Source organism: Corapipo altera, unplaced genomic scaffold (genome assembly GCF_003945725.1).
Source record: "Corapipo altera isolate COAL_440 unplaced genomic scaffold, ASM394572v1 61281, whole genome shotgun sequence".
Lineage (NCBI taxonomy): Eukaryota > Metazoa > Chordata > Aves > Passeriformes > Pipridae > Corapipo > Corapipo altera.
This window is the reverse complement of record NW_020884921.1, coordinates 3,106,994-3,130,328: the sequence shown is the minus strand read 5'-3', so window position 1 is coordinate 3,130,328 and position 23,335 is coordinate 3,106,994. Positions and strand designations below refer to the sequence as shown.

Genomic DNA, 23,335 nt, shown 5'->3' with positions numbered 1-23,335 from the left:
TTTTCTTCCTCTTTGTATCAGTCCTCTGTAAAAAGAACTGACTTACACTTATCAGTTTCCCACATGAAAAAATTCCTTTTCAGCTGACTTTGAAATAGAGTCTTCTCAGCAGGAAGTCCAGACCAGTAACAACTTGCTCAAGGAAATCAGAGAATAGGTTAATACCAGTGCTTCACCTTTCCTAGCTCCCCGTCAGTGGAAATCTCCAAACCTGTACAAGCTCAGTGACCATGTAAATGTAATGGAAAACTGCAAGTTTGTGAAAAAAAGAACAAAGGAATACTGAATGCTCTTAAGATTTTTTACATGCTAGAAATATTAAAATTGTTCACCCTAGCAGTGTTTTGATAAGTGGGGAGCAGATGAAGGCCTCCTTCTTTCATGCACAGAACATTACATGTAATTCATTTCAGCAGCTTTATTATTTTGTGAGATCTTAGAACTGTGTGCTAGACTAGAAATTAAAAGTTGTAAAAGGCAGAGTTTGCAGCTTCCCAGAAAGAATAGAAAACTGTTATGTAACAGGAAAAGGAAGACATGAGCTTCTCTCCAGTAAAGGCAACATTTACACCAAGTTGTTTAGGTTATATTCATCCCACAGTATCGCTGCACATTAGGAATGAGTCATCTAAGGATTAACAAAAAAGGTCATTACAGTGAAATGAGGCATTTTGTCCTGAGAAGATAACAGTAAGGCATGGCCACACTGCCATTCTACCAACAAAATCTGAAATTCAAATACATGATGAAAACTTGTGCTCTTACTAGGGTGTGCCTGTTTTTGCTAACAAAGAATTTCCTTCTTAACACCCATGCAAATTAACCAGTGGGTACCTGCAGAATTCTCATGTTCATAAAGTAGTAAAGTGGATTTAGCTAAGTAATTTGGACCTATTATTTTTTTTTCAGTCTGCTATGGTAGATCCAAACTGTTTGGCAATGATATGTGACACAAGACTATGCTTAAGTAACCTCTATCTTGGTCTGAAGCGTCCAACAAGGTGAAGGCCATTGCTCTGGCTTTGCAGTGTTTGATTCAATGCAATTATCTTCTCTCAACTCAGACCCAAGTTTACCATCTGTTGATTCTTGTTCTTTGCAGGCTGCAGGTGAAATCTGTACAGCAGACATGACATCTCTTGTGTAGGCATTTATTTCCCCATCAGCAACGGAGTCTTGATTTATTGGTTGGCTTGAATTATTGGATCTTTCAGATAAGCCGATATAGTCATGGTCAACAACTACTGCACCTTGTAGAAAGTAATGGTTGTCTGTAAAAGGAAAGGAGCCATTAGATCAGGTCATTCAAGTCATACTTCAAATGTTGGTAAGGTGCTAACTTTCTTTTCAAAACAATTCCCACAAGAGGGCAAGAACGTTTGAGTGACAGCAGACTGATAATGTGAGTTTCCTAATTTCATTGAGTACCAAATGTTTGGCATCTCGTTACGTCCACAAAATGCTTACAATGTTCCACATAAAGAGCTTTTCTTAGCTACCTCGATGACTAAGTTGACATCTGTCATAGTCACCTGCTGAACTAATACCTTGAATGAATGGACATGCAGATTCTTTCATTTTGTGCATGCACACAGAGAAACATTGTTTCTCCAAGCTGTTGCTGGGAAGTCTTAATGCAACACAACAGGCTTTTTTAAGCTGTAAAAAGTAAGTAAAAAAGAAGAAACAAAAAGAAACCAAACTCTATCCCAGCCAAACCCAGGACAGTCACTTCCTGGAAAAAAAGGGGAAGAAACTCTGTTTACACACTGCTTCTGCAGTATTCAGTGGTAAACATATTAGGTTCTGATAATACAAAGACAACTATGTTTAACTTTTTATACAGTGACACAGTTCACCAAAGTTATTGTAATAGCTGTACGTTATCTGCATGCTTGCTATCCTGTGATTACCTCCTCATGCATCATTAATTTTAAGAGGAACTGGAAGGCACAGAGAGATCGTCCAAGAAAAAGTAGCGGCCTGCAGACATGACATAAAATTTGTATCTTGGTTATGAAATCTTCAGCTGACAACTGATATAAATATCAGCTTCTTACATCAAATTCCAGAATTAGTTTCAGCTTTGTCCATCCCAGAGCTTTAAGATGTGATGGAAGATACTACCATCTCAATGTAGTTTATTTATTTTCAAGAACCAAAGCTTAATCACACATGCAGATAGGGTTGGAATTGTTCTCCTTTTCAAGAACCCTGATGTAAAAAGCACCTTGATCTGTGACATAAGTCTTCTGAAGATCGAGTGTTTATTTTCCTCAAAATGCCTGTGGTGACTCAAAGACAGCATGGACACAAAAGAAACAGCTGCCACTTTTTGACTAACATGGCAGCACTGCAAAAGGACATGCTGAGGTCCAAGACCAAGAGCAGAATTTGGTTACCCAAATCTTTGGGAATTTCTAGCCATCCTACTGCAGAGCATGACAATTTTATTTGTTCTGGTAAGAGAAACATATTTAATTCTTCAGTAGCATGATTTAAAACAAACCATTCAAAAATCAGTTCTCTGATGTAGTCTTTCTACTTCAAGGCCTTTAGAGGACATTCAGATGTTGAAAAAAGTCCAAACATCTACCATCTGCACTAGTCAGGCTAAACAACAACAAAAAAATAAAACTGATGTGAATTCTGTCTATACCAAAACAGAAACACTGTCAGAAAATGCTTCTTGAACAGAGTTCAGCCTGCTTCTACTTCTAGCATGTTTAGCCAGCCAGGATGAATAGAGCCAGACCAGAGATCAGAAGCAACTTTAGTAGAAGCTATTTTTAAAAAGACTTCAGACATGATTCATTAGCTCTGTTCCATGCTCTGCATAGGTTTGACATCACTCACAGTCACTGTTCTTCCTTCTGAAAACCAGTTATTACATTATTATATAGTGTTAATTTAATTCCCACTGGTGAGTGAATGATACTTGTTCATCCTCGAAGACACGAAGTTAAAAAACAAACAAACAAACAAAAACCTCAATCTTTTTCACATATATAAAAATATAAATTAAAAGAAATTACATATATATATATATACACACACCTTTTTCACCGGACTCTCTTATGTATGGCTTGAGGTGAGACATTTTGATGGGCCTTTTTAACCTGGATCCTGTGGCATCTCTTAATATTGCACAGCCATTATTTGTGATATAATCTATAATACAAGGACCAACCCATTCTGACTGGAAACGACCATCCTTCCACCAGTTTTTTCTCTGCCTGAGGACTTCATGACCAACTTTAAGTTGCAGGCTATTTAATTGTTGTGTCTTCCTTTTGACTGTGATTTTGTTTCTGACTTTTTGTTCATCTGAGATGTTTTTCTCCACCTGCAGGAAGATACATATGAATTACATTTCCTTTCTTTCCAAAAGGAACAATGGATTTTCATAGCACTGGTTAATAGTGCATAAACATAACATCGAGTGGTTTTGTATGTGTGTGATAGTTTTCACCCTAGGCCTTCCTGGAGACCAGTTTGTAACCAAGAAGGAACTAGGGTAATGACTTAGGAAGTATTCCTTGCTATTCCTTTCCATAACACAACATATAAAAAGGCACAGATAAGAGGGTTGGCTCTCTTCTCTCTTCTGGTGGCTGAAGGCGACAGGTCTCTCCGTAGACAGGCTTTGCTTATATAGGCCAGGGCCTGCTACTCAGACCTGCCGTTATCTCCAGTCTCTCTGGGAGGTGTGGGGGAGTTGGCTGCTGCCTTGCATAGCTCTGCTGTCCCGATCCGGGAAGTATTGAATTAGTTTTTATATTTATTGACTAGCTCTCTATTAACGGGTATATTTAAGAGATATTTGTTTTTAGGCTTCTTTTTATCCCTGTTTCCCCCTCCCTTTTCCCTTTTTCCCCCCCCCTCGGGAGCTCCCTGTTGTGGATAATATATTCAAATTGTATATATATAATTGAAAATATATATATTTTTGATAGAATCCCGTTTAGTTCGAACTTCTTTCAGTTTTTTTCCTGTGGTTCGTTTTTTTCTTCCCTCTCTGGGAAGCAGGCCTTGTTGTCAAGTTTTGGAGACTTGGCGGGAAGCCAGCTCGAAACTTGCACAATGTGTATAGTTCATAATCATGTAGGGCTGAAGAGTTATGAAGAAATAGACTTTATCTTCTTAAATCAACAGTCCACAGGCAACAGTTTTCAGCTTCCGTAGATACTGTTTTACTCCTGTAAGTCAGAAATAGTAAATTTTCGACAACTGGCCAGGTTACTCCTTCCAAATACATATGAGATTTGTTACACTGAAATCTAGCTATCACAGAGGAAGGAAAACAAATGAAAAACCACCACACAAACTCCCACATTGTTTTAAAAGGTTAGTTCTACTTTGTGCTTCAAGCCTTTCCATCTCTTTTATCTCCAGTCTTCTTACCAGCAAAATTTGAATAGATAACATTTACCTGGCAATCTGAGGTCTTCTCTTCTTCCAGTGCTTGACTGACTTTTTTAGTTGCTTCAAATATTTTGGCAAACATACTGTATTCTCCTTCCACACATATATTCTTTGGCTCAACAACATATGGGTTACGTTTAAACATTTGGAAATACGGGGTGTTTTGATTTGGCTCCTATTTAAATGGGAACCAAAAGCAAGCAAATTTAGCACACAGCTTTGCAGACATTTTGGGGGACTTCAGTCAAAAGAGGAAGAATCTTCACATACCAAATTTGTCAAATTGAAAGCATAGGCAATAGCAGACAAATGTTCATCCCAATCATTTGGATAGTCAATGCAGTACTTGCTAAGAAAAGCTTTGATTGTCTTGGACATTCTTTCATTTACATCATCTGTCTGAGGATAAGACAATACAATTTGTTTCATTCCAAACAGTGCAAAGAGTTCTTCATTTATCTTCAAAAGAAAAAAGGACACAATTAGTGAACATTTCCCTTCTCCTTTATCCTATTTCAAGTAAACAAACTGTTTTCCACCCCTTTTGTTGATACGATGGTGACTGAGGAAAGTCTTACATACATAATACATATTGGCACCAAATACTCCAGAACTGTGAGTGAGAGCTAAAGGAGTAAGTATGGCTTAGGAGCCAGTAATTCATAGTTTCTAACTACACTTCTGCCACTTAATCTGTCATTTCCTCTGTATCACAATCTGATGATCTTACCATCTCTAAGAGGATCAAAGCATGGTAAGTTCTTCATAATAACCACAGGCCAATGTCAAAAATAGCCTTAGCTATTGCTTACTGGACAATGTGGATGAATGAAATACAGCATACTGGAGTGTGAAAACCCATGCCAGTTCAAATGAGTGACAAAACCTGCATTATGACTGCCAGGAAATAATTTTGCTTTATCCAAAAAATAAAGCCCTGGGAAACACTGCATAATGTTACAATTGCAAATAACTGGTTTGTCATGTGCTAACTTCTTTTCTACTGAAGAAAACTTCTTTTTCTTCTAAACTGAAGAAAAAACTACTTGAGTCTTTCTCAGGAATGGTCTAAAATTCAAATACAATATAGGGGAAAATTGTTTTTTCTTGGGAAAAAAAAAAGATTAATCAGCCATGGAAAAAATTACCTGATAAACGAGCTCCTTCCCTTCATCAATAGGCATTTTTTGAGGTGGGCCATATAAGAAAAACACATTTATGAGTGCCTTAGCAATTTCAGCTGCTGAAGTGTCATGCAGTGGTAAGATAACAGTCCATCTTGTAAATAAATCTGTCATAATTATGATGTATTTGTGACTTCTGTTGGTAACATTAAATGGTCCCATAAGCTCTATAGTAACTGCTGTCCATGGGTCTTCTGTTTTGAAAGGTTGTGTTTTGGGCCCAGCGATGGTTGTGTTCTTTGCCACTTGGCAATGCTGGCAAGCATACACCTAGAGAAAACATCAGGAAAGATGTTACCAATAAAAACCAAAGGTGAAGGTTTAAGACAATCATCAGAATCATAGATCTCCACTATTCCTCTCTAAATTAGCTCAGACCAGGCAATGCAAAACAAATTCATTTATCACCTTTCTTACAATTTTTTACTCTCAGATTTTTCAGTCCCAGCATAAAACCAAAATAAAACCAAACAATAGAAGGCCAGGAGAAAGACATGTAGAAATTCATAGCTGAATTCCCTCTGTCCTCAAAGCACTGTGCTCTTGCAAGTCCATTACCATCTGTAAATACTAAAGGAAGCATGAAGCAGCTGGGACTGACAGGAAGTCCCTTTTGGTTAACCTATGTATGCTGCGGCTGAAAAACACTGGCAATACATAATCTTACCTCATAACATGGATCAGCTTTATCTCCACGACAGAGGTCCTTTGTACAATCTGAGTTGAAGGCACAGACTCAACTTCAGTTCATGTTACAGTTGCTTATGACCCCAAAGTGTCCAGGTGATGTTACAAACCCATAGCAACAGTAATTTGGCCTTAAAGGACATTTACATACAGTTCCCTGAAGGACTGAACTCTACCAGGGACCATGTCCATGCGTCTTTGGGTAGAGAAGAAGGAACTTTCCCTAGCAGTGATTTAACTATTTCGTGAACACAACTAATTGTAAGGCAGAGACACCATTTTCATGTTCTTATCTGCCAGTAGCTACTCTGGCCACATATCCTTGGTATGGCACATTGCATCCTAACAAAGATAAGTCAAGAGAAATCACTCTCCAAGGCTGGATCTGCCTTCAAAGGCATCATGGCTCCCCACCAGCAGGTAGAGAAGTGTAAAAGCCATGTTGTCAGTAGTAACAGGGTAAAAAGAAAACACCAAGTTGACCATTTGCAGTGTTATTGTGAGCTCATGTTTCCTCATCATGAAGCAGTCCGGGTACTTGCTGTACCAAAGCCATAGGACTGCAAAACATTTGTAACTAAAAGACTACTTAAAAAATTATCCTGTAGCTATTAGACCATACCCACTGCTTGACATCATTTGTTACAGAGGTCCAGTAGTAATTAGACTCCACTAAAGTCAGTGTCCTTGATATCCCATGATGAGCACCAGCAGCATTTTCATGGCATTTCTTGAGCACCTTTTTCTTCTCTTCATCAGAAACAATTACCAGGCGCATTTGTTTTCTATCTTTTCCAACATAGAACAATTTATTTTCTGAAAGAAAAAAAATACCAGCAAATTACGTGCAAGTGCTTTGTCCCTTTGTTTAGTTTAAAAAACTCCTGAGCATGATTCGGAACAGAACTGATTAGAGTAACTTCACTTCAGTGTAAATGTAGTTTTTTGTTTACAAATATTTAAATTATTTCCTCCGAAGAGCCATCAGTTCACCTATGTTTATTGATGTGGACTTGAGGAGTTAAAAGGGCAGGTCAGAATGCAAAGTGATCCTACAGAAAGTCTGACTGAAACACAAGGGTGGAAAGGGGAGGTAGGAGTGCTGAGGTTTTGCTGTTTGAGAAGTTGTTGTGTGCCTGCCAGCAACCTGATACTGTAAGTCACAGCTTTAACTCCTCCGTTCCCTCTACATAGAATTGGCAGGTTTGATGGGACTGAGAGAACATAGCACACTACAGAGGCTCACGTATCTCCTCACAGGGCCTCAAAGCTGGGAAGGGCACAGAGGCTCTCAGGTGACTGATGGCAAAGTTGTCCTTGCACTTCTGCTCAGCCATACACAGCATTCTCCAGACAGGATGGAGCATTCCTTGTCTACAGCTGGAGATCTGGATTTCCCTTTCTGCAATCCTGTGAGTAATGGATGGCAATGCCTGTCTATTTCTGGTGTATGTAGAACAAGGTTTGGCTTTCAGATAGATACATAAATCCCTCTCGGAATGGAATGAAGGAGATCAAACTTCCATTTCTACAAACATCCTGTTATACATTAACCAGGGATATGGAGAGCATTTGTTTTATAGAGAACATATTAAAAAAAAAAATCACAGAATTCTGCAGAGCAAGATCCCACTTCTTTTGTTTTTTCCTCATATCAGCAAATCTTCACCTAAATATCTATTTTTCAGAGCAATCTGAGAGAATATTTTTACCTTCAAAAATGAATTTTTTGGCTGCCCTCCTGATTCCACTTCTTTCACTTGACAGTGTTGTGGGATGATACTCCCCTGTTCTCTTGTAGTATGCAATCTGCTTCAGGTGGAGACCACCACTTTTTCCACTGCGAACCATTGTCAATCTGAACAAAATGCACAGGATTTATGAGACGGAGCCACTGTCAGAGGAGCATATCCTGAGTTTTCACTGATTTCTTTGTAGCTCAAAGGCATCCTGGGGCTGTAGCCTCTAAGAGGATGTTACACCATTCACTGCACTTCCCTTGACACCCCCATACTCTCAACTTAAGCAATAAGAAACACTGATCGAAACTAATTTTGTTCTAAGCAGAGTTGTTTTCATCAAACTGTGTTTTAAAATTTCCACACAATGGGGACTTCTACTAGATTCATTGGACAGGGGAGGGAAATAGCACCAGAGAGAAGGAAACTGTTCTCATTCTTCAATGTTTGGATAGCCCTCAAATGCAGGTGTGCTGCAGACTGGATATGTCCAAAAATCCACCTTAGTTGAAAAAAAACAAACATAGACAAATAGGAAAAAACACCAACTTCCTAACTAGAAACTGACAGAAATGTATTTTGTTCATTAATTCATCTGACAATGAGATTCTGAAGTTCCAAATCAGGTTCTGCATGCAAGATAACAATTGACATGGGTTGACTTACCTGATCACATTCATAAGCTAAAATGTCACTAGTAAAATGGGTCACTGATACAGGGAATGTTTGAGTCTAGCAAGAATAGCATCAAAATAATTAGCAAATAATGAAAATCAGAAATATTCACAGGCAGAATTATTCATGCAGGCTCTAAAATATTTCAGTTATTTTTTTTTTTATTTCTTTTTTCCAAATCTGTTCCAGCAGCAATGAACATGTGAATGAAACAGCAGCTTGATCCTACCCTCATCAATGTCTACAGGAGCAGGATAAGGCTTAGAGTCTGCCATGTCATAGTGAATACTATTTATCCACAGCATTAAGCAAATGTGATAGGTTTCACCCTAGGCCTTCCTGGAGACCAGCTTGTAACCAGGAAGGAACTAGAGAGGTGACCAAGGAAGTATTCCATGCTGTTCCTTTGTGTAACCTGACGTATAAATAAAGCCAACCGGAGAGACTTCGCTCTCTTCTCTTCAGGCGAGGTTTGAGAATAGTAGATCCCTATGTGGTCTTGCTTACCTGAAGTTGAGGCCTGTATCGACTGCTGTTGTCTGCCACACGTGAGGAGTGGGTGCTGGGCCAGGTCTGACTGTCCTGTGTTCTCAAGGGAAGTGGTGAGATTTTGCCAGTTCTTTTAGTCTGCTGGTTACCGGGTTTTTAGATTGTGCATACCTGTTTTGTTTCTGCTCCTTTTCGTCCTTTTTTTGTCCTTCTTTTTTCCTTCTCCCTTCCCCTCTTCCCTTTTAGGAAGCTATTTGGGGTTTCTGAGGTTATAGGTATATAGTATTCTCACTGTATATATCTGTTTTATATGTAAAATATATATATTTTGCTATAGCTTGGCTGTTTGATTTTTTTCCCCTCTCTGGGAAGCAGGCTCTGTTGTCGAGTTTTGGAGACTTGGTAGCAAGCCAGCTCTAAACTTCCACAGCAAATTTCTTCCTTATCTTGCCAGCGTCCCAGGGCTGGACTGTGACAACATAACCTGCTAAGAAGAGTAGGTAGCTTGTCTGCCATACCTGCTAATTGGCATATAATTGTGGGGAAGTGACAGTATCCAGTCACTCTGGAATGTACACATGATGCTATTTGACAGCAAAATGTGTAAGACGAGATGTCTGTTTTTCAGTTTATAGATTCTCACCTACCTTCACTATGCAGGTGGTGGGAAGGGAGCAAAGAGCTATTAAGAGTGTTTATGCCTGCTTTACTCCATTCCTCTCAGAAAACAAAATGCTGTATGTTATTTACAGAATAACATAATCTACATGTATAACTAGGCCAAGCACTGCTGTGTTATTAATGGCAGATGCATGCCAGGAACTTCACGTTCCAAATGTGGCAAGACCTTTGCCCCACTGAATAATTTTTGTACTACCCAGAGCTGGCTTTCAAAACCAGCCAAGTCTATTGACATACAACATCAGTGTTTTAAAGAGAAATTTTCATACCTGGGACAACTAGCACAGATCCACTTTTTGCCACCACAGTCCTGCCTGTGAGGAAAGAGGGTGTTTCAGAGCAGGGAAGGAGAGGAGCCAGAACACAGCAGCTTCCTGTAAATTTACATCTGATAGCACAAGCCAAACCAATGTACTGGGTTGGTAAATTGACTAACTAACAGCAGAAAGGAAGGTGAGGCTGCCATGAAATAAATTCGTGTTTCTGATATTTAGAAGTCACTTAACTGGTATTTTTGACAGCAAAAGAGCACTGGTGAAGGGCAATTAAAATATCCCAGCTGCCAGGGGTAAGCATCCAAGTTTCATTCAGGATTTTCCTGATGGCCAGTCCTACACTTAAGTTACCTGTGCACAGCCTGAGGTCAAAACTAGCCAGGTATGACCTATGACTTAACCACAGAGATGATAGGCTGGCTTGGCTTGACACAGACTTTCACATGTGGCAGGAAAAGATGTTACCACAACAATCTTTATTCTTCCAGTGCTTCAGAAAGTCATGCCTGAAACAGTGAATATTCTCCATGTAGTACAAAATGAATGATCTTAACAAAATTAAGATGCACAGCAACACGATGCATTTAAGCAACACGATGCATTTAAGCTTATACTTCAGCTAAACAGAAGACCCATTCTCACTCCTGCAACAGCAGTTTCTGCTATAAGGGTTTGGAACAGCTTAGGGAAGACAAGGAAGAAAGAATATACTATGTAGCATCCACATGCTTTAATTTAGTAGGATCCTGATCCAGCAAACTCTTAACTGCTTCAACAGTCTGCTGGATTGCTGCCTAAGACGACAACATTATATGAGTTTCCTTCCTGGATATTTATTTTCTTGTGTCCCTACTAATCTTTTCCCACAATACCTAATTTACTTGGTTTAAAACACTCTTAAAAACAAACAAATAAACAAACAAGCTCTGACAATAACAAGTTATAAAACCTCCTAGTTTTGTTGTTTATTCAGATAATTCACATGCTATGGCTATCAAAACTCATAATGTATCTGGTAAAAAATCAAAGACATAAGAAGAGCAATCAATTTTTAGTACCTTTGAAGCTGGAAAAGAATTCACTGCCTTTCAGTCAAGGGTAGTATTTTGGCAAGAGAATGAAACTTCCATATAATCAGAGCTCTTTTTGCTCTAGTGTCTTGGCTCAAACAATTATACCTTCTAACACTTGGCTATTTTACCCTTTAATGCCCATTTTCTGCTACGCACAATCACAATCCTGCAAAATAGTTTGTCCCTGCAAAACTATTGTTTTAGACCAGCTTCCAACTAAGTCCCCTACCTCTGTCTGCAATTCCTATCAGAAATGGGAATTCCCCATGGAACTCTGAATCATAGAATAGTTTGGGTTAGAAGGGACCTCAAAGATCATCAGTACCAACCCTCTCACATGGGCAGGGACATTTTTCACTAGACCAGGTTGCTAAAAGCCCCATCCAGCTTGGCATTAAACACTTCCAAGGATGGGGCATCCATAGCTTCTCCAGGGAACCTGTTCTAGTGCCTCATCACCCTCGCAGTCAGGAATATCTCCATATATCCAATCTAAACTTTCTCTCTTTCAGTTGAAGCCGTTCCCCCTTGTCCTGTCATTACATGCCCTTGTAAAAAGTCCCTATCCAGCTCTCTTGCGGGCTCCCTTTAGCACAGAGCTTCAGGAACAGAGCCTTCCAAAAACCTGTAAATCAGACAGGCACATTCCCCTACATCCCTCCCTGGCCTGTGGGAGCTCCACAGAAGGCTGGGGCCGTCTTCCGAGAGACCCAGCGGGTAGGAATTCGAAACCAGCGCTTCGCCGCCCGCGGTAGCGCCAGGCGTCGTGCGAAATTCCCAGACGCGGAACTCCCGCCAGGAAGGCGCCCGCCCGCCGCGAGACTACATCGTCCAGCATGCACCGCGCGGGGCACGCCGGGAGCGCTGCTCCCGCGCGGCCCGTCCCCCGGGGGCTACGCGGCCGAGCCCCCCTCCCGCGCATGCGCTGAGCGGCGCCGACGCGACCTTTTTGCTGCCCGCCACCGCCTTCCCCCCGTCGCCCCCTCCGCGGAGACACCGCCCGGCACCGCCCGGGCACCGCCGCGCCCCTGGGCACCCACCTGCTCCCGCAGAGGTACCGAGGTACCAGCCCAGCGGCACGAGGTATCGGCAGACGCACAACCGCAGCGGCGGCGCCCCGGGACTTTTGTGGCGCCCCCGGAAGTGGCGGGAGGGGAGGGGAGGGGAGGGAGGAGGGGGGAGGGGAAGAGGGGGCGGGGCAGCGGCGGAGCCGCCTCGTGAAGGGGCCGCGAGGCCACCGCGGGCAGGTGAGGCTGCCGATCCCTCCTTCCTTCCCCGTCCTTCCAGCCCCGGGGGGCGCGGTGTCTGCGGCGAGCGGGAGTCTCCTGGAGCGGTGGGACCAGGGCGAGAGTGCGGGGGGCCCGGCCCCGAGCGCAGGGACACATCTGTGTCCCTTGGGAATGCTGGGAGCTGCTCCGAGGGATGCGGAGGGCACGGCCCTGGGCGCTCTGTGCAGCGCTTTGTCTCTCGGGGAGGGTTTCCACACCGGGCGTCCGGGTTTGCAGCGCAGGGAATGTCGGGTTAAGCCTTTTGGTGCAGGCGGGCACGGGGTGAAAGGTAGTGCGGCCGAAACGGGAACGGGGAGTGGTAGTGGAGCATCTTTCGGATCGCTGCGTTTGGGGCACGGTGTTAACGTCCCAAAACTGATGATGAATTCAGTGTAGAATTAGCTGGGGGCAAGAGAGATTGCTGTCTATAATAAAAAAAAAAAAATAAAAAAAAAAAAGGAAAAAGCAGGGTTAGCCCCAAAGCTGAGAATCGATTACATGTTGGAACTATAAAATAACCTGTTGGAAGCAGAGGTGGGAGAAATGAGGGGGTGAGTGGTCCCGTGTTAACGTTTCTCTTTGTGCCCGTGGTGGTTTTTTTCCTGAACCCGGGAACTCTACTAGGTATCATAAGATCTGAAAGTGCTGGGGGTTTGGCAGTTGTAATAGTTGACTCTAGTTAGTGAGTCTCCTCACTCAGGCAGTAAGACTGGGGGAGATCAGTACAACCACTGCAAGTAAGTGGTTTCTTTTCTCATCCGTACCATTTCTATCTCATGTCCTCTTCACAGTCGTTTGTCACAGTGTTTCTGCATTGTGTTGTGTGTCTTTCTAAGCATTATGTCCCCTTATCTATTTAAACTTCTCTGTTCCACCTTGTCTGCATCATCTTTCTACTCGAGTAACACGCCAAACTGCTCCCCCCGCAGTATCAAAATCCCATTGAATCCATCTTTGTCTCAATAAACAAGTTTTGATTCAACCAGTAACAAAGCTCTTCTTGCTATGTAAAACTTTTTTTGTGGCATATAGTGATATAATATGCTTTTTACGGTTCAGTATGTGAGAAATATGGATTTTTATACTGGTTGACTTGTCTTGTCTGTCTGGTTCATTCTGTGGAGAAAGTTTCTTCCTTCTTGCAGCTCTGGATAGAACAGATCAGAGCTCCAGAGGCTGAACCCAATGAACTGTGGTATAGATTTTTTTTTTGCCAAAACTCTCTCATCTCTACAGAGTTGAAGTAAAGTTCTTTGTGAGAATCTGGAGAAGCTGTTTTGACATCTTTGAGTGGGATCTCTAGAAGCTTGGAAGCCAACCTTTCCTGAGACATTCAAACCTTCCAGAAATATAAATGCCTTTGTGTGATGTGTTTGACGGGGTTTGATTTAGAAAGGAGCTTGGAGGTTAATGAATGTGAAGGTTATCTGTTCTCTGATTGTGCAGGAGACACTTGTAACACATACCAGATGTCAATTGGTAGTAGTTTGCCAGTTTAAAAAAGTAAAAATACTGCCTTTCTATCTTGAAGGTAATAGAGTGATATTTACCAGATGGGCTTTTATCACATGGCAAGGTACAACTCTTCTCAGGAGCTCTGTCCCCTGAACTACTGTAATATGGAGGGTCAGACTGAAGTCTTACTTAAGGCACAAACATTTAGGTGGCAAAGTTCTTGGAAAATAATCAGGTCCCCAGGAAAGAGTTAGGCAACTGCAGCTAGTCAGTTAGCCTAGCTGCATAGAATTTAAAGGAATGTTGAGTGCATCTCCAAATAACACTGACCAGAGTTGTTTCCAGTAGGAAATGCCAACAGTGCATTGGGAAAATGAAGTTGGATTGGTAACCTAATGGTTAGAACAGTTGACTGGAACAGGACCAATACTGTTTCTGTTCCCTCCTGTCTCAGTGGTTTCAAGTGCCTGTCTTCTGTTTATCAGAAGCATGTCCTCACCACCAAGCTGAAAAGACTGAGTGTAAAAGCACCTGCATGTTTATGTTACTACTGAGTGTGAGGAACAGTGCAGGAGGGTTTTTTTTTTTTCCCCAGAAAACACATTTTGAGTACTCTGGTGGGTTGACATCATTTACCTGGACTGGTGGAAAGCATCTGATACTGTCCTTGCAACATCCTTGTCTCTAAACCAGAGAAGTGTGAATTTGATAGATGAGCCATTCAGTGGGTAAGGAATTGGCTGGATGGTCGCACTCAAAGTGTTGAGTCAACAGCTTGACCAAGTGGAGACCAGGAAGAGCAGCATTCTTCAGGGGTTGCTACTGGGACTGTCACTGTTTAACATCTATGTTGGTGACATGGACAGTGGGGCCGAGGGCACACTCAGCAGGTTTCCTAATGACTCTGAGCCGTGTGGTGCATTTGACAGGATGGAGGGAAGGAATGTCATCCAGAAGGATCTGGACAGGCTTGAGAAGTGGGCCTGTGTGAATTTCATGAAGTTCAACAGGGGCAAGGTCCTACACCTGAGTTGGGGCAATCCCAAGCACAAATACAGACTGAGCAGAGAATGCGTTGAGAGAAGCCCTGAAGAGAAGGATTTGGGGGTTGGTTTACAAGAAGCTCAGTGTGACCCAGGAACATGCACGGGCAGTCCAGAAAGGCAGCTGTGTCCTGGGCTGCACCCAAAGCAGTGTGGGCAGCAGCAAAAGAGAGGGGATTCTTGCCCTCTACTCTGCTCTGGTGAGACCTCACCTGCAGTGCTGCATTCAGCCCTGGGGTCCCCAACATAAGAAGCACTTGGGTCTGTTGGAGCAGGTACAGAGGCTACGAAGATGGTCAGAGGCTGGAACACCTCTGCTGTGAAGACAGGCTGTGGGAGTGGGGCTTTTGAGCCCAGAGAAGAGAAGGCTTTGGGAAGACCTTGGGGTACCTTCCAGTACCTAAAGGGAGACTACAAGAAGGCTGGAGAGGGACTTTTTACAAAGGCCTGTAGTGATAGGACAAGGAGGAGGGAGTGACTTTAAGCTGAAGGAGGAAAGATTCGGATTAGATATTAGGAAGAAGTTCTTTACTGAGAGAATGGTGAGGCACTGGCAGAGGTTGCCCAGAGAAGCTGTGAATGACCCATCCCTGGAAGTGTTCAAGGGCAGGCTGGATGGGACCCCTGAGCAGCCTGGTCTAGTGGAAGGTTTCCTGCCTGCAGCACAGAGGTTAGAATTAGATAGTCTTTAAGGTGCCTTCCAACCCAGACCGTTCTGTGATTCTTAACTATACAGTGACACATTTTTTACACAGCTTTTCTAATATACGAATTTATTTGTTCATAAAGAACCACTTGAGCACTGAATATGATCTCCTGTATAAAACAGGGCTGCAGCTTGGAACGGTGTACTTGTCCATGTGTTCTGACCATGGGCTGCTATGACCTCCAGCATAGGCTCTCTGTGGGCTACATCTTCCTTTAGGGCACATCCCACTGCTCCAGCATGGGGTTCCCTGTGGGCTGCAGGTGGATATCTGCTCCTCCGTGGACCTCTATGGGCTGCAGGGGCACCACCTGCTTTCCAGTGATTCTTCTCCACGGACTGCAGGAGAATCTGTATGCCTAGTGCTCTCCTCCCCCTCCTTCCTTAAGGACTTTGATGTCTGCAGAGTTGTTTCTCTCAGTTGTTCTCACCCCTCTCAGCTGCTGTGCAGTGTTTTTTACCCTTTCTTAAATATGTTATAGCAGAGGCACCACCAGCGGTGGCTGACGTGCTCAGTTTTGGGCAGCAGCAGGTCCATCTTGGGGCTGGGTGGAACTGGCTCTATCCAACATAGGGTCAGCTTCTCATGTCTTCTCACAGAAGCCCCCTCCCCTGCAGCTCACCAACTACCAAAATTCTGCTAGTTAACTCAATGCAGGCACTTACCTGGCAAGGAAGGCTCGTGGCTCTTCTTCATTCCTAGGAATGTTTCTTCAGGTCTCAGTAAACTGAAATGGAAAGGTGGGTAGTCTCTTTTAGAGTGGAAACTGCTGTGATTTTTTTGGTAGAGTACATAAACTACTATATAGTAGTGCATTATAAAAAATATTTGCGGTGTTCCTGAAGACAGAAGGAACTTAATATGTTCACAGTTGTTATTTGCATAGATTATGGCTCTTCATTGCTCAGTCTGAGGGCTGTGCTTGGCTTGTAGCCAGTGCCTGGCTGAAAGCAACAAATAAAGGATAGTTTTCATCTTCTCTTCTGGAAGATTCTTCATGATGTTAGTGTATTGTGAAATCTAGAGCTTGATGTTTGTTTGATGCAGGATTGTAGCAGTTTTTGTAACGCTGTATGATCTGGTCTTTGTAATGTATCTTTTTCCTTTGTTATGTGTTTTTAACCTGTTTCTTGCCACTTCTTTTGTACATCATCGCAGTTACTTGTTTGATTTTACTGAACAGAGCCGAGTTACAGAAGGTGGTGATAAACTTCATAAGGCTGTTGAAGTTTGTATTTAGTGAAGAGAGCAGAAGGCTTTTCTCAGTTTGTTGTTGCATAGCTGGACCTTATAAATTCCAGTAATTATTGGAAACATTTATATCCCTATGTGTCTTCTGTGATTACTGTTTGATTTGTTTGTTTGTGGGGTTTTTGTTGAGGTTTGGGTTGTTTTTGGTTTTTTTTGTTATTGTGCAAAAGTATTATCAGGCTGTAACTGTAACATTCTTTGGGATAGAGCTGCTCAACAAATTTGTTTAAATTTAGTCTGTCTAAGTAAGGGGCTGACAGCTGCCACTCAGCATCTCACAGGATGTGTGGTAGAACAGAACATCATCCATGTGTAAATGTTAATTTTTTTATAATTAACTGTATGACACAGCAGACATTTTTAAATTAGAGAGAATATGTATCTTTTGCAGTGTAAGATACAGCAATAAACAGGTCAAGTATGGTTTTCTCACAGCGCTCTCTTCAGCAGCTTCTGTGTCCTAGCATTCTTTCCCTCTTTTTCTGCCTTTTTGCGCTCCTGTCTCTTCTTGGTCATCTGTCAGACCTGAAGAAATGCTATTCTTGAGTGTGGGCTCTTGTTACTGGTTCTAAAATCTCACGTTTAAGTTTGAAGTATTATCAAGTTTCCTTGAATCATCTGTAGAAAGGTGTTACATATCCACGAAGAGCACTTTGGATTGCAGTTGGTGCTGTCAGCTCTCAGACTCCACTGGTTCTTTCTTCTCACTGTCTCCCCTTGCTTCCCCCTTGCCCTGTCACCATACTTTTTTCTTCACCAGCAACCCAACAAACTGTCTGTCTTTGGTGGTTTGTTACACCATAAATCATGGTGCAGAATTAGAATTTCAAAATGGGTGAAATGCCTCAGCAGGAGTGAGGCAAACATTTTTGCTGTTAAATGTACTGTTAATGAAAATGTTAGGCTATAGTGGTTCTAGCAGGAAAATGTTGAAAACTTTTTTTCAGCTCACTTGAGACTACCTGAAAAATTGCTATTAACATTATTTGGGGTTTAACTTCCTAATTTGAATTGGAGGAAGCTGGTAAGGGATGCAGTTGGAATGTGCCTACAGAGGTAAAAATTGGAACTTTAAAAGGAGCAATATAGGGGTAGAGTGCAGGGGAGTGATCTGTTTTGTTACTGTTATGTATATATATGTGTAGAATCATGTAACAGATGAGTAACACTTATGATTCCTGTACCTTTACCCGTTTGTTAAATTCCACAATGTAACTCTCACTAAGTGTTTTGTAGTTGTTATGATATAATGGCATTTTGAAAAGTTGTTTTCCTGAATGGTTGGCTGTGTTTTATAGCTATTTAATGCATGATGTGCTGGATTTTTTTTTCTTGCAATAGCAGATGAGAAGCATTTGTACTCCTGTTTTGTTCCCTTTTGTTTCCATTAATGTGCAGTAGGGGCAATGTATATTTGTTCTTCTGATAGCTGTAAAGACACAGAAGAAAATCTGGTGAAATGCTTCTGTTTGTACAGGAGTTGTGTGTATTTTTATTAGTATTCAAAACGTGGCTGTTAAAACTTTGAGCCCCTTTTTCACGACTGTTCAGACCATTGCTGCTGTGTTGAGCTGATTTGTTGCTGACAGTTACTGGAATGCTAATCTTTATGGTCTAAGTAAGCATGGGAAACACAAGGGCTGGATTCCTGAGCTGCTGAAAGATGTGGAATGGGGACAGAAAAACTGTGGGTATATATGTTAACACTTACCAAGGTCTATGTTTTGGCTTATTTTCTCAGAATATACTTGTAGAATTTGTTTAGAATGGAGAAATGTTCTGTTAGAAGTAAAGTCTGTAGTGCAGCACTGAAGTGAACATTGCAGTTCTTATAAGACGTATCATGTTGTGAACACGCCATGCATTTTGTTGAAAAACCTTTTAAGGTGCAACACTGCATTTCTCAAAATCATTGAAGACTTTTAAATCTGTGAGCTGTAAAACAGAAGCCCCATGTAAAGTTTGAAGAGAACATAGTCTAGTTAATTTTACCTGGAGAGGTCATTGCACCGTAGGAGATTGCTGCCTGGATGTTCTTGCTGCTATCTCTTTGGAAGTGGGTCAATGTAAATTCCAGCACAAAGCCGTGGGTTTTATCTTGCTTACATTGCAGTCTTTCATGGTTGAGACAAACAGGTTATCTTCTGACCTTGACTGTCTGAGGCTTGTGCTCATGCACTAGGTATGAGAAGATCTAATGCAAAGTGTCTCTGCCCCTGTATTGCACTGCTGCTCACTTCTTAAAACAGAAAAAATGGTGCTGGGAAGACTCTTCCCTGCTCCAGGGGCAGGAAGATGAAATTCTGCATAGGACATCATGTACTAGAAGCTTCCCCTATCAGCACTGGCAGTACCTCTGAAGCAGGAAGCATCTCCATCTTCTTGCTCTGCCATTTATTATTTCTCCTTGGTGTACAGGTTGAAGCCCATGTGTTTATTCAAGTGCAGTCTTACTGCATTTTTTTATGTCAGATAACTGTAGATGTTTTTTAGAAGACTTGTGAAAAGTTGTTCATTGTAGTTGCAGTCACTTTCTTGCTCTAGTATTTCTCTTTACTTATCTCTTTTCTTGGTTTCTTTGTATTTCACAAACCACAAGAAAGAAGGGGATATCTCATTTTTACTGTAGCATTTGCAGGTAATTTTAATTCCTATCTCTGAAAGCATTAATTCTAAAAAATAGCTAATTTCTTAAATATATCCTGACACAAATTTATGCTAATGACAGTAGCTTACAGCATCTGCTGTTGGGCAGATAAGCTGGTCACCATCAGCAGTCAGAATGCCAGTTTATATGCAATTCAGTAAATTCAGATAGTAGCTTACAAGACTGAAAATTGTCAGTATCCTTTCTGGATCCTTTGTCTTTGGTGTTATTTTCACAAACTGTATGAATACCTGGGGGCCTAGTGACGTAGCATGGAGTGGCAGTCTAGTTATTCATCCGCCTTCAGACGGGTGAACAGTGTTAATCTTGAGGAAAATAGTTTGCTTGGAATGGACATGTTATGTGGCTGTTCAAAGTCTCTTTTCCACAAGTGAAGCTTCTCTTGACACAAGTGCACTTGCCACCAGTAACACCAGCAGTCTCCAGATTGATGAATGAGGAAGGTAGCAGGACACTGAGTTTCAGACAGGTTTGTTAAGGAATTAAGCTTGTCAAGTTATAGCTTTGTGTCATTTGTAGACAAATAAGTTGCGCTTTCCCTTCAATCTATTTATATGGTTTCCACTTTGAGAAGTAATCCTTTTGGGTCAGACAGTCTGGGATAGTACTCTCCATGAAATAACTAATTATTAATTGCACACAAACCTCACAAGTTCTACTGCCCTCACAAAGTGCACTATAGGAAGAGGTAGAGGAAAGAAAACTTTAAAAGCTGTTTTTAAGACCTCCTGCTTATCTGCATCAGGTCATTCTTCTTCTTTATGGCAAAACTTCAGGTTTTAAAAAGCTATTAAGAAAATTGTTTCCAGTGTACAGAATTTGGGTCATGGGAGGAAGCTGATACAAGAGGAACTATTAAACTTAATTTTCAGGCTTTACCAGAGTTTTTCTGGGGGGTCTTTTTGGTTTTAATACCTTTACAAAATTCTGTGGTTGCCAGTACATGTTGACAATAACTTCTGCCTTTCTGAAGCTTGCTAGAAACAGGATTCGGAAAGCTCACTTTTGTCACCCTGTCATAGACAGGATTCATTTACCTTAACACCCAATTCCTAACTCTCACAGGAGCCAGATGAATTAGGTGTTTGAAATTCCATTTTGTTCTTTTTGCTCAAAGGGCAAACAGCTGCAGTTTCACATTCTAAGGGAAAGTAATTTTTTGTTAGCAGAATTGAAGGAGAGCAGATACATAGCAAAAAGTATTAAGAAATAAATCTTGTTAATGCTCTGTCGTCAGTCCAGGATCATGATGTTCAGATCTCAGTTTCAGCTTTGAATCTTGAACATCTGTATTGTTGACCCACACTTAACCTTTGAATTAGGACAGATTCTTTCTGGGCAACTTTTGCTTTGTTTACCATCCCCTTTCCCAGGAAGCTGAGTGGTTGATCCCCATTCGGAATTTACTCTTGCTTCACTTAGTTCATAGGACAGCCGGAAGTAATTTTGACCGGTTTTTAAAGACAAATTCAGTTCTGCTGAGACATCATTGTTGAATGGCACTTGTGTAATGATCTGACTAATAAACAACTTAACCTAACCCCGTTGGATGAGATGAGCTTCTAAACAAGTAACTGCTTGTTAATTCTCTAAGTAGTAGTGATGCATTTTAATTAATGTTATAAAGCCATGTACAACTTAAAGCAACAGATACCTACTTAAAACAACAGATGCCTGAGCTCTGGGTCTCTGGTTTTGTGTACAAGTTATTTTGCCAATATTTTATTTTCACATGACGGGTTAAAAGGGTACAATATGTGTCCGCTTCACTGATACATTAGTGGTTAGAAGTACTTTTGGCAGAAGACAGTGTGAGTGTACATCTCTGTAATTATTAATTTCTTACTGTGAAAACAAGACAGGACTTTGTTGAAAATAAAAAAACATCAAGCTGTCACATACATTCTGCTTTCACAGAGAAGATTCACTCAGGCTTTGAAAGATTAGATTTCTATTTAGGAATAGTCCTAATTGTGACTTTATAGTTTTTGTAAGCACTTTTGTGTGTTTGCCATTTGTTCACAAAATTTATGTGGAAGAAACCAGAAACAGGGATAGTGAGTTAAATATTGCAAATATTGGAAAATATTTTTGTTTGTTTATTTTTCACATAAAATATATACCCTGCAGCTTACCCTTCTTAAGAAAAAAAATCCATTTGCCAGTCTTTACTTCTGTTATATTGTCTATTTTTAAAATTTCTGCATCAGTAGTTTGATACCAATTTTGAAATTATTCCCCTGCTCTAAACACACCTGTAAAAGTGTAGACTGTGTGTAGTCTGCACGGTTGTATTTCTGATGCTTTGTTCATAGGTATGCAAATGTCCAAACACTTCTTCTAAATGAGAAGGGTTTATTTAATGTCTGTTTATCAAGTGTGCCTTTTCTTTTGTTTGTTTGTATGTTTCTTGTAGGTTAAAAAGTTGTATCATCTCAGGGAAGCAGCAACTCAAACCAATAATGAGCAGATGATACCAGTTAAACAGTGCCTGGTAGACAACGTGATCACAACGCACAAACAGCATCGAGAAGCAGGGACATTATTGTTCCCAGGTCAGCGGGAAACATGCCCAGTATCTCGGCTATCAGAGAGGCTGCAGTTTCCATGTAGATCTTCATAGATCTTGTAACCATGTCAGTTAATGCAACGGAGAATGATCCCCCTAGATTCTTCGTAGGTGGAGAAGATGGAGAAGGATTATTGGATTCAGCCAGATCGACAGATTATGAACACTTCTATGACCATGGGGAAGACGAGGAGGAAGAGTATGACTCTGTATGTACTTTAGGGGCATCTGTGTACTGTTCTGTGTGTTCTCTAGCATTATTTTTCATTGAAATGGCAAAAGCTCACATAAGTTTAATACTGAAATGGTGGTGTAAATGGAGAAATTGTTCATATTCAGATAATAATCTGTCAGTAATGTTTGGAAATACAGCTCACTTGAAAATTAAGTATACTTTAAACTTTAAAGTACACGTGCTTGATTTTAATACAGAGTTTCATGGCAACTGAGGTTGCTGTGCCTGCTTTGCAGACTTAATTTGGATTCTGGGAATGAACTTGATGGCATAAGCCTTCATTTTATTTATTTGGATAGTTGATAGCAAAAAATTATTGAGAATTTTTCTTTTGTGTGTTGTCAACTGCTTCACAATTACTTTTCATGTTTTAGTTTGTTCTTCCCTGTCTTGGTGTATAGGAAGTGCATACTACATTAATCTGAAGCTATACCTTAGTTTATTATCCTCATAGAGTGTTCTGAATTGCATTTTAGCACTGTGCTTACCAATTTTTGGTTTCTTTAAGACAGACTCTTAATTTTACTATGCATGAGTTGTCATGGCATTTTTTTAACTGTGTCTCACTTTTTCTTTTAGTCATTTCACTGTAGGGACTAGTCAGATTAAATTTTTACTGATTGTAAATGTGCCTGAAAAATTTAAATTCAAGACAATATTGCTAAACATCTTCTGGGAAATGCAAAGTAGTAGTGCAAAATTAGCAGCTCAGACAGCTCAATTCTGCAAGTTTGTTTTAGCAAGGGAAGGTAGTTGGCTGTGTTTCAAAAAAGCAGTAAGTTGAATTAAAGGATTGTTCTGTGGTTTTTTTTGTTTGCTTGCTTTAAACAGGGGTAGTTTGGCTGTTGCCTTTAGAAATACCCCTGGGGGAATGAAATTATTGAAGGTTTAACATGAAGGTAAATACAGAG

The 23,335-nt window shown here is 41.0% G+C and overlaps 2 protein-coding genes across 17 annotated transcripts in view; one reads left to right on the top strand and one right to left on the bottom strand.

Annotated features, from left to right (window-relative positions):
- Window positions 1-403: 403 nt before the first annotated feature.
- GIN1 (gypsy retrotransposon integrase 1) lies at window positions 404-12,370 on the bottom strand. 3 transcript variants are annotated; one of them, XM_027656890.1, is made up of 9 exons: window positions 12,269-12,348; window positions 10,150-10,194; window positions 8,009-8,154; window positions 6,919-7,112; window positions 5,574-5,879; window positions 4,696-4,884; window positions 4,433-4,600; window positions 3,058-3,346; window positions 404-1,271 (listed from the first exon to the last, which is right to left on the bottom strand). In XM_027656890.1, exons 3-9 carry the CDS (start codon window positions 8,145-8,147, stop codon window positions 964-966), a joined length of 1,593 nt encoding a protein of 530 aa, XP_027512691.1. In that variant the 5' UTR covers window positions 8,148-8,154; window positions 10,150-10,194; window positions 12,269-12,348; the 3' UTR covers window positions 404-963. The 3 variants fall into 3 exon arrangements, with proteins under 3 accessions (XP_027512691.1, XP_027512692.1, XP_027512690.1); XM_027656891.1 differs by lacking the exon at window positions 12,269-12,348 and adding an exon at window positions 11,854-12,002; XM_027656889.1 differs by lacking the exon at window positions 10,150-10,194 and having other exon boundaries at window positions 12,269-12,370.
- PPIP5K2 (diphosphoinositol pentakisphosphate kinase 2) overlaps window positions 12,194-23,335 on the top strand; it is a 47,491-nt gene continuing 36,349 nt past the window's right edge. For 13 of the 14 annotated variants that reach the window (XR_003529931.1, XR_003529932.1, XR_003529933.1 and 10 more), the window contains exons 1-2: window positions 12,400-12,475; window positions 22,037-22,398. Coding sequence is in view for 11 of the 14 variants with exons in the window: in XM_027656884.1 (XP_027512685.1) it covers window positions 22,255-22,398 (144 nt within the window). In the remaining 3 variants the exon portion in view is untranslated. Of the gene's footprint in view, window positions 12,312-12,399; window positions 12,476-22,036; window positions 22,399-23,335 lie in introns of those variants that run through there. The other variant, XM_027656877.1, reaches the window with a different exon arrangement.

Excerpts from the sequence above, each read along its gene's own strand:
- GIN1 (XM_027656889.1), bottom strand. The coding sequence starts at position 8,147 with ATGGTTCGCAGTGGAAAAAGTGGTGGTCTCCACCTGAAGCAGATTGCA. Across the intron at positions 5,880-6,918 it reads CAAATGATGTCAAGCAGTGG|GTGTATGCTTGCCAGCATTG; the intron begins GTATGGTCTAAT and ends TGTTTTCTCTAG. Across the intron at positions 1,272-3,057 it reads AAGAGAGTCCGGTGAAAAAG|ACAACCATTACTTTCTACAA; the intron begins GTGTGTGTATAT and ends TTCCTTTTACAG.